Below are 13,405 nucleotides of genomic sequence, written 5' to 3'. Positions count from 1 at the left end.
GTCTCTTCTCCATCACCAAGGCCAAAACACTACAGGAAGGGCAGTTTTGACTGTTCTTTCCCCTGCTTGAAGGTAATTGTCAAATACTGTCTGCTTTTTTCCCCCATACAAGTCTATTCCTTCCTTTTTAGCCAAACATTTGGACTTCTGATCTTTTTTTTCTCTGCTTAGTTCTTTTCTATGCTATTTTTTTCCCTGTTTTTCCCCTTCAAAATGCTTGCTGTCAAAACTACCAATCACCTTTCCTTTCTTTTCTTACACAGATGTAGTAGAAATCATGATCATGTTGCGTGCGTGTGAAGTATTACACACTTAAATAAGAGAACATTGAAGATAAGCAGTAAAAATCAATAAATCAATCAAAAAAATAGTACTTCTTCCTATGATTCCTCAAACACTTTGAGAACTATTCGAGTATCATCTTATCAAGGGGGAGGATGAGGAGAGAAAAGGACCAACCTCTTCTTTCCAAAGACAGAAGCTTATGTACATAAATGGTTTACATCCTTCTAACTGTGACTGCAATAATAACCGTATGCAGGTACACCATACCATACACCATATAATTGCATGATGTATCTGGCACATTAATGTTTCTACTCCCACTACAATCAACAGCAATTTCATATCGCAAGTTTATTCTGTATAAATGTCTGTAGGCTGTGAATGAGTCTTTCTCCCACTGTTTTGAAGTGTTTTCTGACCAGCCAGTCTGTGTACCTCTAATTCACCTGACTACGCTGAGCTAAAGCATTTGGAGACCCCCGATTTGTTTAAACGTATGTGTTTAAGTTTAAATCTGTTTGAGTTTGCACACTTCAGCACAACTGCTTAAGCACATTTCATGTCTAATTTTAATCCTTGGCCTTTTCTTCTCATTCTGCCTCTGGCTAGAGCCAAGCTGAGGTCCTGAATCTCTTGTACTCTCTGTTGAGAAATTGTAAGGCATTGACATTGAAATACTGATATTTTTTGTAGGTATGGCCCAAGTAATTCAGTCAAGACACCAGGTAGTATCATACTGGGAGAAAGAATGAAGAAATAACTTGGAAGAAGAATGAAAAAAATAAACCTCCAGCAGTGCTCAAGCCACTTCTTTGTATTCTGACTAACTGGGTAAGATTTTGACACAGGACGATGGTGTTGACACATACTTTACATGCATTTTGCAGTTAGGACAAGGAAAGATCCTGAGGCAAATAAAACTGACTACTCATTGCATGAAGATTCACCTGAAAATCAGAGTCTCTCACTGCATTGACCCATGGAAACCAGCACAGACTCTGGTCCAGCCAACCAGCCCAACCAGCCTCAGTGCGTGACAACACACAGGCATCAGCAACTCCAGCTGAGAACTCTGGGTCAGCATCTTTGCACTTGCCTTCATTAAAAGTTACTGGTGTATTGTTCTGTAATATACATGTGACATTTACCTTTCCCTCTCAATCTGCCCATCCTGGGCAAATGTGAGTGCACTCATTGAATCTTGTTCTTTTTATGCTTCATAGCCTTGTACCCTATTCAGCCAGCACCAGACAGCCAGTTTGATTGCCCTGAAGCCTCGCAGATGCCTTGCAGCCAGATTGCCAGCCAAAAAAAAAGCTACATTTTGTCACTTCCGAGCTCCACCCCTTGTTCCCGTGTTGTATCCACAGCTCTGAACTCCTCCCTGCACCCTTAAAGCAATGGCCTTTGCTCTGTTTGAGTTCTTGGACCACTGACTTCTGAGTAACATCTGGGGTCCTCCTCAGCTTTTGTGCTGTGCACTCTCAGGTCAGTGTCAGTATCAACACATTTGAAGCAGGATGTCCTATCACAGGAATTAAGAATACTGAGAATTAAGCATTCAATGGTTAGATTATCAAGTACGTAGTGCATTTTGATCAGTCAGGTTACTAACGAAGTTCATCAGAATACCTTCTTTACCAGTTTAGATCTTAACAAGCTTCTTATGAATTTATGAAGAGATACTCAGTTGAGTGCAACAAAAGAAAAATCTCAAGCTGTGAAAACATAGCATAGAAGTTTTAACAGGGCAAGAATGCTTCTGTTATGCCTAAAATTGCTTGTAAAACAGCAGTAATGGAATAGCAAAAGCAGCGTGAGTGGAAACAAAGCGGAGATTTTATAAAGTGTTTTAGCAGGATGTTACATTTCTCAGCTCTGCAGCAAATGATCTTGGTCTCTTCAGCTACTCGAGCCCTCTTTCCTGAGGCTTCATCCCACTGAGAAACAACAGCTCTTGCACGTTATATTTGTGATTTCCTTGCTGCTTGGTCAGAATTGGGGACATTTCCTTCTGTGCTCAGCTGCCTGCCAGCGCAGGGACGCCAGGCCCTTTCTCAGTGTCCGCTGCAGCCCCCTGGCATTGCTGACCACCGGGTGAGACAGCACAATGTGGAGAGTCACAGCTTCACCACGCATGAAGCTGCTGCCCACCCACCTGCGAGCAGAAATCTTGTCAGATACACAGATTCCCTGTGTTGTGGTTGGAAAGGACAGACAGGGAAACAGGGGGATTTATTGCCTCGGGGGTCTCCAGACCCGAAGATTCCAGACCCAAAGAGCCTGGAAAAGACTGGGACAGCTTGGCTCTGGGGAAGACATCTCAAAACTGTGGATTTTTGCTTCCACAGAGACTTAGCAACGAGCAAGTAATTGCTTGTTACTTTTCTCAGTTGTCACGGTCAACGTATGAAAGCCTTTTCAAGCTCGCAGCCAGCAGTGATTTTTCAGCACTTCGTAAACCCGAAGTGTGCAACTTCTAATACTATTCCAGGCAAAAAAATAAAGACAAACCGCGTGGGGACCGAGACCCGTTTTCTGCACTCCTGCAGGCCACCGGAGGCCAGCCCCTTCCCGACACCTCCCAGCCCTGCGCCCGGGCGGGGCGAATCGTGAGCCCGGCACCAGCCACGGCCCAGAGCTCCGGCGGAAAGTGCCGCGACCACCTGCCGTGCCCGGCCCCGCCGCCGCTTCGCGCCGGCCCCGCCCCGCCTGACGCACAGGGGCGGAGTCCCCGCGGGCCAATGAGCGCTGGGCGGTGCTGCCACCGCCCAATGAGGGCGGCGGACCGGCGGCGGCAGGAGGAAGCGGCGCGGCGGCGGCAGCGATGTGGCCGGCGGCAGTGGGGGGTGGTCCGGGCGCGGCGGCGGCAGGCAGCGGCGCCTGCCTCCTCCTGCTGCTGCTGCTTCTGCTACTGGCGGCGGCGGTGGCGCTGGTGGTGCGGCAGCTGCTGAAGCAGCGGCGGCCGCCCGGCTTCCCGCCCGGCCCCGCGGGGCTGCCCCTCATCGGCAACATCCACGCCCTAGGCGCGGAGCAGCCGCACGTCTACATGCGGCGGCAGAGTCAGATCCACGGGCAGGTACTGCCGCTCCGGCACCGTCTGCCGCCTCCCCGGGGCGGGGCGGGCTGGGCTGGGGCGGGCTGGGCAGCGCCGGCGGCGGGAGAGCCCGGGGAAGAGGGAGTCGGGCGAGCTGTCCCCGTGGTCCCGGGGCTGCCGCGGCGCTGGGAGCCGCGCGGGGAGCACGGCGCGTCCGGCCGGGGTAGCTGTCTCGCCGTCCGGCCCCGGCCCGGCTGTCGGTGCCCACGCCCCGACGGGGGAGGAGCAGCACCGTAGAGGCGGCCGCCCCGGGTCACGCCGCCCCCGGTCATGCCGCCCCCGGGGAGGAGGCAGCGCCATCGGGGGCGGAGCTTCCCCCGCCGGCTAACGGGAGCAGGGGAAAGGGCCCGGTACCCGGTGGGTAGCGGCGCCCGGAGAACAAGGCTTTGGGGCTGAAGAGTTTTTTGGCAAAGCCGGTGCTCCGGTCAGCCCTTCCCGTGGGAGCAGGGACAGAGCAGCAGCAGAGGGGAAGAGTTTTTCGCCCCTCTTATGCCAGAGCTCCCTCTCTGGGGCGGCAGGGGCGGAGAGGAGCTCTCTGCTTGCCTGGCTCTCCCTTTTTTTTGGTACAGTATTCGAACTGGTGTCCTGCTGCAAATGGAAGTAACTCACTTGTTTCATATCCACGAGTCTTGGACACGCCAAAAGGGCTTAAAATTAACAAAATTACAACAACCAAAGAGCAGGCACTTGGATAATGCAACATGAAAACATGTTGCTTTAAAGTTCCTGCAGTGGGTCTTTGCAATGTTTACTTACAGTCAATTAGTATAACTATGTAAGAATGGCATATATATATTTACAAGAACAATACTTTCTTGAATATCAGGTGTTTCTTTTCATTGACTAGTTCAAACAACTGATCTGTTCTTATAAGCTTCATAAAAATTAAGCCCGAACTAGATCTAGCAGGGAAAGACAGGTAGGTGTTAGCATTTGTAAGTGTGCATGTGTACACAAACATAAACACACACACACACACACACACACTCATTTTGGCGGCAGCACCCTGGGCAGCTGTTTGGCATGCCAGTACATCTCCACACTGTTTATAACACTTGTGGTGTTTTACTTAGCGGGATTATCACTGGAGGTCTGTGAAGGACGGAGCTTTGTGTCCAACAAACCATAGCTTGTCTAGAAAATCACGTCCTTCAAACTGCTAGAATTGTTTAAATATAACTCCCCTAACAAGCAAATAAACCTGTTGCTAGAACTTAAGTCTGTCAAAAGCTTTTGTCCAGATCATTTATGAAAGCTACAGCAGAAACAGTCACAGTCTTATTACGAATGAGAAGCGAAGCAAAGTGTGTGAATTAAAAGCATGCTAAATGGCAGAAACAAAAGGATATCTTTTGTTTCATTTATTTTGGTAATAAAAAAAAGTAAATGTGTTTCAAGCAAAATACTACGACAAATAGAATGGAAATAGGAAGGAAAATGTGTCATCAAATCAACTAGGTTTCCTACTTGCCTGGAGTGCTGTATGTAGTTCTAGTCTCCTGCTGTCAGAAAGGGTCCAGCAGAATTTGAGGGGAACTGGAAGACAGCAGCTCAGGGTTTGGGGAGCTCTGGAAAAATACAATGAAAGGCATTTTTTTTAAATTATGACATAGGAAGAAAGATAGATAAGCTATGGTCAAAGCATACAAAACTCACAAATGGTTTTCAGAAATACCTTGGGAGTGTTTTCTTGTCGCATAAAAAAGAAGAGCCATTATAACAGTGAAAATATCAAGTTTGCTAAATAAAATAGTCATAGAATCATTTAGGTTGGAAAAGACCCTTAAGATCATTGAGTCCAACCGTTAACCTAGCACTCCAAGTCCACCACTAAACAGTGTCTCTATGTGCCACGTCTGCATGTCTTTTAAATACCTCCAGGGACAACCCTTTTGGTGACAACCCAGTTGTCACAGAATATATAATTAGGCCAACATTATTTCATATTGTGGAGGTCAGCAGCTCTGAGATGAAAGACAAACTAGAGATTTGTGTTGGTAAAAATACAAATGTGTAATGCTAAGAAAAGTATGGAAAGGGATATAGGATTTCAATCTTTAGTTTAGCCTCAGATTCAGTTTTTAAAACTTAGGCTAAGATTTTTGTTTTGTTTATCCTGTATGGGCCTTCTGCAGGATGTTTTGCATCTTTCTCCAAAGCATCTAGTGCTGGTCACTTCTGGAAACAGGAGATGGGACTATCTGGGCTATGCTGTCATTTGCTGGCTGTCATCCTGGCCCTCACTTCTATCATCTGATGGTTCTTTGGGAGCCTGCGCAAAGTAAGCTGGTGTCCAGTTTCAGAGATGGAAAGGACTTGGTGGTTTTCACAGCTGACACCACTTCAGTGTCTGCCATTACTAAGTGACATGTTGGAAGTTTTCATGATATGAACTTGTAGCTTCAGTCATAGCGCCCTTAACCAAATTAAGGTATTGGAATTTACCTTTACTGAGGGAGGGAGGAGGAGCAGATATGGTAGTAAAGCTTTCCTCCCTCCTGTGGAAATAGCCACAGCAAATTAGGAAAGTAGACATACAGACTTTATTTCTAGTTCTTATATAAAAATTATACCTTATATCTAATAATATCTAGTTATATTATATATTTATAAGTATATCCTTATATATACTTATACTAATATCTACTTACATCTACTAATGTTAAGGGACAGTACATTTTTTTTCTGAAAAGTAGGTATTGTTGTACCAAATTCACATCATTTTAATGACTACATGGAAGCATCCCCAGCCCTTACTTTGAAGGGCTGGTCACTTTAGGTGCACAGCAAAGCACAGAATGTAGTGCGGGCTAATTTGCTCTATCTTTTGACAGAGTAAATCAGCTCACAACAGACTCTACCGTGTAACGCCACAGTTGTATCACCTCTGGTTACCTGTATGCCCTACTGAAGTTTATTCAAGTCTTTATTTTGCATTGATGTTTCACTTTTTCATTACTTGTATTGTTTTCATTATTTGTTCTTAAGGTTTGGTTTTAATGGCATTTTACAATTTTTATTATTTTTTTCCTCCCAAAGATCTTCAGTCTTGATCTTGGAGGTATATCTGCTATCGTACTGAATGGCTATGATGCAGTAAAAGAATGCCTTGTTCATCAAAGTGAAATTTTTGCAGATAGACCGTCTCTTCCGTTGTTTAAGAAGCTGACAAACATGGGAGGTAAATGCTAATGTCTTTTATATAAAAATGTCATTTTTGTCAAATAGGTGGGTTTGTGAGCACATGAAACATTTGCTTTAGCTGGTTTCTCTACTTCTTTATCTCCTTTCATAAAATACTTGATGCTTCTTTAAAGATATTATTTGGAAAGGATTGTCACTGTCGGACTATGTTCCATAGAAGATGTGTGTAATTTTTTGTCTTGTTAACTAATTTTATTATCTTTTTTAAAATTACTATTATCTTATGGGGGGAAAAATAAAGCGTTGCATAAAACACTGTGTCAAAATATTTTTTCAGGCTTACTGAACAGTAAATATGGCAGAGGATGGACAGAACATCGCAAATTAGCTGTAAATACCTTTCGAATTTTTGGATATGGTCAAAGGTCCTTTGAACACAAAATTTCAGAAGAATCTATGTTTTTTCTTGATGCCATTGATACATACAAAGGCAGACCCTTTGATCTTAAGCACTTGATAACAAATGCTGTTTCAAACATTACTAATTTGATTATTTTTGGAGAACGTTTTACATACGAAGATACTGAATTTCAGCACATGATTGAGATTTTTAGTGAAAATATTGAATTAGCTGCTAGTCCTTCTGTATTTTTATATAATGCTTTTCCTTGGATTGGTATCTTGCCATTTGGGAAACACCAGCAGCTGTTTAAAAATGCAGCTGAAGTCTATGACTTTCTTCATGAGCTTATTGAACGTGTCTCTGAAAATAGGAAGCCTCAGTCACCTCGGCATTTTGTAGATGCATATCTAGATGAGATGGATTGCAATGAAAATGATCCGGAGTCTACATATTCAAGAGAAAACTTAATTTTCTCTGTTGGAGAACTCATCATAGCTGGGACAGAAACCACAACAAACGTTTTAAGATGGGCAGTGCTGTTTATGGCTCTTTATCCAAACATTCAAGGTAAGACCTTTGACATTTTGAGGAACTGACACGCTTTCCTATTGGAGATTTAAAATGCTTTTTGAAAGTGGTGCGGTGATTCATAGTCGTAACCAAAAAGGAATGTTTGTATATATTGTTCTATTATATCGTTTACCAAATACACTATGGACAGATGTGAAAAGCTTATTTGATATGCAGATGAAGAGGATATCAAAAGTCAAGTCTGATGACAAAATTTTAGCATATTATTTTGTAAATATGTTTTTACGAAGCTTTAATATTTTTAATAAGGTGTTTCTAATATATTTAAGTTTAGTGTTGTAATGCATGATATTGGTTGATAGATGTACTAATCTATATTAATAAATATTAATCAAATGCAATTAAATATGAAATTAAACTAAATTTAAGATGTGAAAATATCATAAAAAATGTAAATCAGGTTGTAATTCACAGTTTAGGTACAATTTCTTTTTATCCTTAAGTGCCTCAATTCAGAATAGATTTACGTATTATAGACATGTACTTCTGGAAGAACAAAAATAGCATTTAAAAAAAGAGCAAAAAAATAGCATTTAAAAATAGCAAAAATAGCATTTAAAAATAAAAATATGTGTTACAGTCATTCTGAAGTAAGACAGCAATAGATGTTTGAATGTTAGCTCAGATATTTTGCGTAGAAGTGTGGATTTTGGAAGTGAACAGTCATGTTTCTTGTTTCACTGCCTCCACTTTGCTATCAAACCTTAGCAGTGTGTAAGGGAAACTAGGGAGTTTCAGTATTTGGGAGAAAGAGCAGTCTAGATAACTTGGACAGTTACTATCGATACTTTGACTGAATATTGCTCTAACATCAGTTTGACCATCATCATCATTTCAGAATGGAGTTAACAACACTGCCCATAGCTATAAGGCTCTTGAGATCTGAAGTTCTGCATAGGAACCAGATATCTTTTTGTATGAAAGATAGTATTTTCTTCTTATGGTAGTAGGTGCAGGACTCTATACCTTCTGATTTTCTCAGCTAGAATAATTTTCAATTTAAATTGGCTGGACAAAAAGCAATTATTATTTTAAAATTAGAGATCAAATTTTATATTTATGTTTAAGGTAAATACAGCTTTAGTTGAAAAAATGAAAATCAAAATATGATGATAATGTATGTCAAGACCTGACATGCTATAAACAGTGAAAATCATTCAGATTAAATAAAAAAATTGATGCCAAAGCTCTTTTGTTGCTGCTTTTATCATTATTTTAAGTCCCATATTCACTGAGCTGGTTAAAAGATCTGGATAAGCAAGTAGAACCAAAGTTCACTGAAATATCTCCAGAGAGCCATAACCTCTTACATATTTTCTTATTTTCATTTGCTCGACTATTTTAGTTAGTTGATTAATTATTCGAACACGAGGAAACTTATTAAAGATTAAAAAATAGGAAAACTTTCTTCTAGCGTAGGATTAAAAGCAAGATCTAACAGGATTTGAGTTGTTAAAATTAACAACTTTGAGGGACATACTTAAAAGAAATATGTAGCTTCAGCTCACTAAGTACAATCAATAGTTTTTGTGGAAGCTTAAAACTGCAGTTGCTATTTTTAACCAGACAGCACATTTCAGACCATTTAAAACAAATAGTTTTTAAAAAATTAAATGTTGCTTTTACGCTTCTGAGTTCCACTGATTCATCTGTATGCTGTACACAGTATAATAAGAAAATCTACCAAAAAAGAAAAATATTTCAAAATGAAAATATTAGACTCTGATTTTATAGGTACTTAAGTTTTAGGATGCATAAATACATTGTCCATATTTTAGTTAAAATATATCATTAGTCAATAGGATCTATTTATGCTTTACATTATATAAAAAGCCCAAATGTAAAAAGGTCCACTTAAATCAAAATTTCTGATTAGTCTGTCCTGGCTCACAAACAATATTTACATCTTAAAACAAGAACATCCTTATTCCTTCTCTATTAAGATCTGACCAAGATACTGTTTTTCAGTAAAGATCTAGGAAACTTTGTAGTTTTGTGTCTTCTATGCATTGGCCGATTTTGTAGAGATCCACTCACCTAAAATAATCTGATCTCAGATCCTGCAATATAATGAGTTTCTGAATTTGGATTCAAAATCAGTTCATCTGGATAAAAATGAAAATTACCGTTATCTTTCATTTATTTAGACTTTCTCTGTCAAAGTATTACAATATACACCGATATACCTCTACTTCACAGAATATACTTTCACAAAGCTACTTTTCATCTCTGTATTTTGATGTGAAATGTTGTCACTTCAGGTTGAAAAACCTGGTGATCCTTATGATAGAATTTTTCTGGCATTGCTCAGCTTTTCAATATTGGTTCCACATGAATTGTAAAAGTCCAGCTTTGTTTTACTTCGGAGCTGTTTGGCAGTTTCAACAAAGAAAGTGTATCAGGAAAAAGAAGAGGCAGTTTGAATGCCTTTGGGATTATTTAAATAACCTGTGAACTTAATTTTAAAAATAGCTTAAAAAAATAGTGATTAAATTTGTCCCTTTTCCATTAAATTTAGACTCCCGTCCCTCTTAAATTGCTCTGTGTTGTATCAGATGTTTTCAGTTTAAGAGTGAATGATTTTACATTGTGATGATTCTAAAGAATCATAGCGGAATTAGAGAAGGGAAAGTTCAAGTGGCTAATTTCAGTGTTATCTGTGTTCACTCGAGTATTTAATGTACTTCATCTTTGCAGTCTTTTGCTTATTTATTTAGTTTTTGAAGACCTCCAGAAATAAAAATATACAGAAGCAAAGAAAAGTATGTTAAAACATGATTTTACTGAGAATAATTACTTTTGAAATGAAGATCACTGGTATATATGCTAGTAATAATTCCTACTAGCAGGATAAGGAATATAGAGTCTAAATTTAAAAGCTTATAAGCTACTATACTTTATATAAGAATTTTCATGTTTCAGTATCCTTTCGAAAGTATATATTTTATAGCTTAAGTTAAAAAATAAAGGATATTACACAATAAACAACAGCTTTTTTTCCTGTTCCTAACAGGGCAAGTTCAAAAAGAAATCGATTTAGTCATTGGCCCAAACAAAATGCCTGCCTTAGAAGAGAAATGCAAAATGCCATACACTGAGGCTGTTCTACATGAAGTTCTAAGATTCTGTAATATAGCTCCACTAGGTATTTTTCACGCAACATCCAAAGATACTGTTGTGCGTGGTTACTCTATTCCTGAAGGCACTACGGTCATTACAAACCTCTACTCCGTTCATTTTGATGAAAAATACTGGAGCAATCCAGAAGTGTTTTTTCCTGAGAGATTTTTGGACAGCAGTGGGCAATTTGTCAAGAAAGAGGCATTTATTCCTTTTTCTCTAGGTAAGAGTGATTCTTTGCTCTGTTTCTTTTCATAAAACTAGAAATGTATAACAGATAAGTGGACAGAATGATATAAAATATCCACAGTTCTGATGGAACAGCTATTTTAAAGATATTCAATATAATGCAGTCTGAACATAACACTTTTTAGCATATCTTTTATCTAGATGAGCTCGATATTACATTAACAAAAAAAGACAGCACAATATCTTCTTATCTGAGGAGTCTATACGTTTTATATCATTGCAGTACATAAGTGTTATTCATTTCACAATTTCTCGTCATTTTCTGCTGAATTCATTACATACAGGTGATTTCCACAACCAGCTTCCAAATTTTACCACTTGGATCAGCACCAGAAATTGCAGATTTTATTCAGAACTCGCTTGAGGGTCAGCGTGTAGCACTGCATTATATACTGAGGAAGTATTCTGGCAGTCCTAAATCATTATGGATTTGTCTTTGGATGCCTATAAGAGGGGTTAATTTACCTTGCATACGATTATCAACCTAAAAATTAGGTGTTCCTTGTAAGCTAACTGCCAGGGCTACCTCCGCAGTCCATAGAAAGACACAGCCTCATGTAGAGGGTGACTTGGTTTACTTATCTGGGATATTTTTTTCTCCAAAAGATAGAGGGAGCAAAGACAAGACAATTCCCTTGAAATAAATGCACAACATCTAACTGGCCAAAGTTAGATTTGATGAAGTCCATCTTTACTGTGTATTCTGTATGTTTCTTTTTGCCTGATTTACCTTACCAGTTCCAGATGTTGTTATGCATTTATCTGTGTCTTCCACAAGCACAACTCCCTGTAACTAGTCATACACGGAATGGGAACTAATATATGAAGGCATTATCCAGACCTGTTTCATATCTTTCTACTTACCAAATTATAATAATTGCCAGGTAATAATGCTTGGCAGTAGATGTAATTAAGAAAATAGTAGGGGACAAAGGCTGAAATTCACAGTATCATTTTTTTTTAAAACATCTTCTGTCTAGATTGGCACTTCAAGATAAGATAAAGTAGCTAATAGCTTATCTAAATAAATTTGACAGAATTCACTGCAATGGCATTTGCCTAGTGAGAGGGACAAATTCTCTAAAATCTGTTTCTTGCCATAAATCATCACCTATCCTCTGTTGCAGAAGAGGATAAGAATGGTCATTCTTATTCAAAACAAGACCATTCTTGTTCATAACAAGAGTGAAAATGTAATTGAACACATTTTAAATCTTTTCAAAACCTTCTTTTCAATCCAGGAAGAAGACATTGTCTTGGAGAACAACTAGCTCGAATGGAAATGTTTTTGTTTTTCACTTCATTACTACAACGATTTCACCTGTGTTTTCCTCATGGTGTGATTCCAGATCTCAAACCAAGATTAGGCATGACATTACAACCACAGCCGTACCTCATCTGTGCAGAAAGACGGTGAAGAGGAGTCTGCATGGCTAGAATGTCGGGGGGGGGCACAGTGCTCCAAGCTGCAGCTGAGGATCTGCTTTGCCTTCTATTTCTAAATGTGTTTGCGTCAGAACAAAAATTTAAAGGAATTGCAGATAAATTCTGACTGTTTGTTCACAAGTTAACAGTTTCTTTTTACTTGGTTTTCACAAAAAAAACCCTCAACCAAAAACTGTGAAACACAACCTGTGTTTAAAGTTGATGTTTTCACTCCAGAAATCTGTTTTGAATCTAACTTCTGATCCAGCTTTTAAATATTTAATTACTTAGCAAGCCATTTTACTTTGAAAGGATATTTTTATAAGCATGGAGAATGTGGCTCAAAATGTTTATACTCAGATTCATCCAGGGAAATCTCATTTACATTATGCCAGCTAAGCTGTTCTTTATAATTATCCATGAAATTTACATAGTGAAAAAAGGTTTTAAAGGTATCTATTTAAATTTGTGTAACTCAGAATAAATCTTTTCCAGCCTTGAAAAACAAATTGTCTATTAAAGTATTTTAATCCTCCCTTCTCCTTACCCTATCTTCCCATTTGGTCAGAATTTTCTAGTGAATCAGATAACTGTGGATTTCACTTTTAAGGTCTTTTATGGCTTGCTTCTCATTTCGTAACATATACAAAGTGTTCAATTGTTGTCATACTCCTGATAATTACAGCAATCTTTTTTGCCAGTTTATTATGTTTCCAGACACATATCCTCCATTGCCTCCTAACAGAAAGCATTATGTAATGACTAATCTCAGCCTAAGTAGACTAGAAAACAATGTGTTTGTGTTCCCAGAGTCCCATGCAACTATACTACGAGTCAAGAAAGTAAGCTGCTCATGAGTCCAACCAGAGAAAAGACCTTTTTGGGAGAAGGAGGAGTGGAACAGGGTGGGGGGAAACAGATTTTAAATAGATTTTAAGCACAAGTTTTAGGCATACCAGCTACTCTTGACTTCTGCCAGCTTCAGTTTTTATTCTTGACAGCTATTGCTTTATGGTTATTGGAAGATAAAAATTTATGCATGCGGGTCCTACAGGAGAGTCTGACAGTCTAAATATTGTATGTTCAGTCCC

At 39.4% G+C, this 13,405-nt stretch overlaps 1 protein-coding gene across 1 annotated transcript; it reads left to right on the top strand.

The window, feature by feature from the left end:
- Window positions 1–3,059: 3,059 nt before the first annotated feature.
- On the top strand, window positions 3,060–12,704 carry CYP2R1 (cytochrome P450 family 2 subfamily R member 1; the record flags this gene model as incomplete). The annotated part of the gene is given in 6 exon segments (XM_082485188.1): window positions 3,060–3,105; window positions 3,108–3,364; window positions 6,422–6,563; window positions 6,864–7,496; window positions 10,534–10,863; window positions 12,131–12,704. Coding segments are annotated over 6 exon segments (1,584 nt in total). The 3' UTR covers window positions 12,307–12,704.
- Between the last annotated feature and the right edge of the window lie 701 nt (window positions 12,705–13,405).

This window comes from Vanellus vanellus, assembly GCF_965231255.1.
Source record: "Vanellus vanellus genome assembly, chromosome: 6".
Lineage (NCBI taxonomy): Eukaryota > Metazoa > Chordata > Aves > Charadriiformes > Charadriidae > Vanellus > Vanellus vanellus.
The sequence above is the reverse complement of the archived record's forward strand: the minus strand, read 5'-3'. Positions and strand labels throughout refer to the sequence as shown.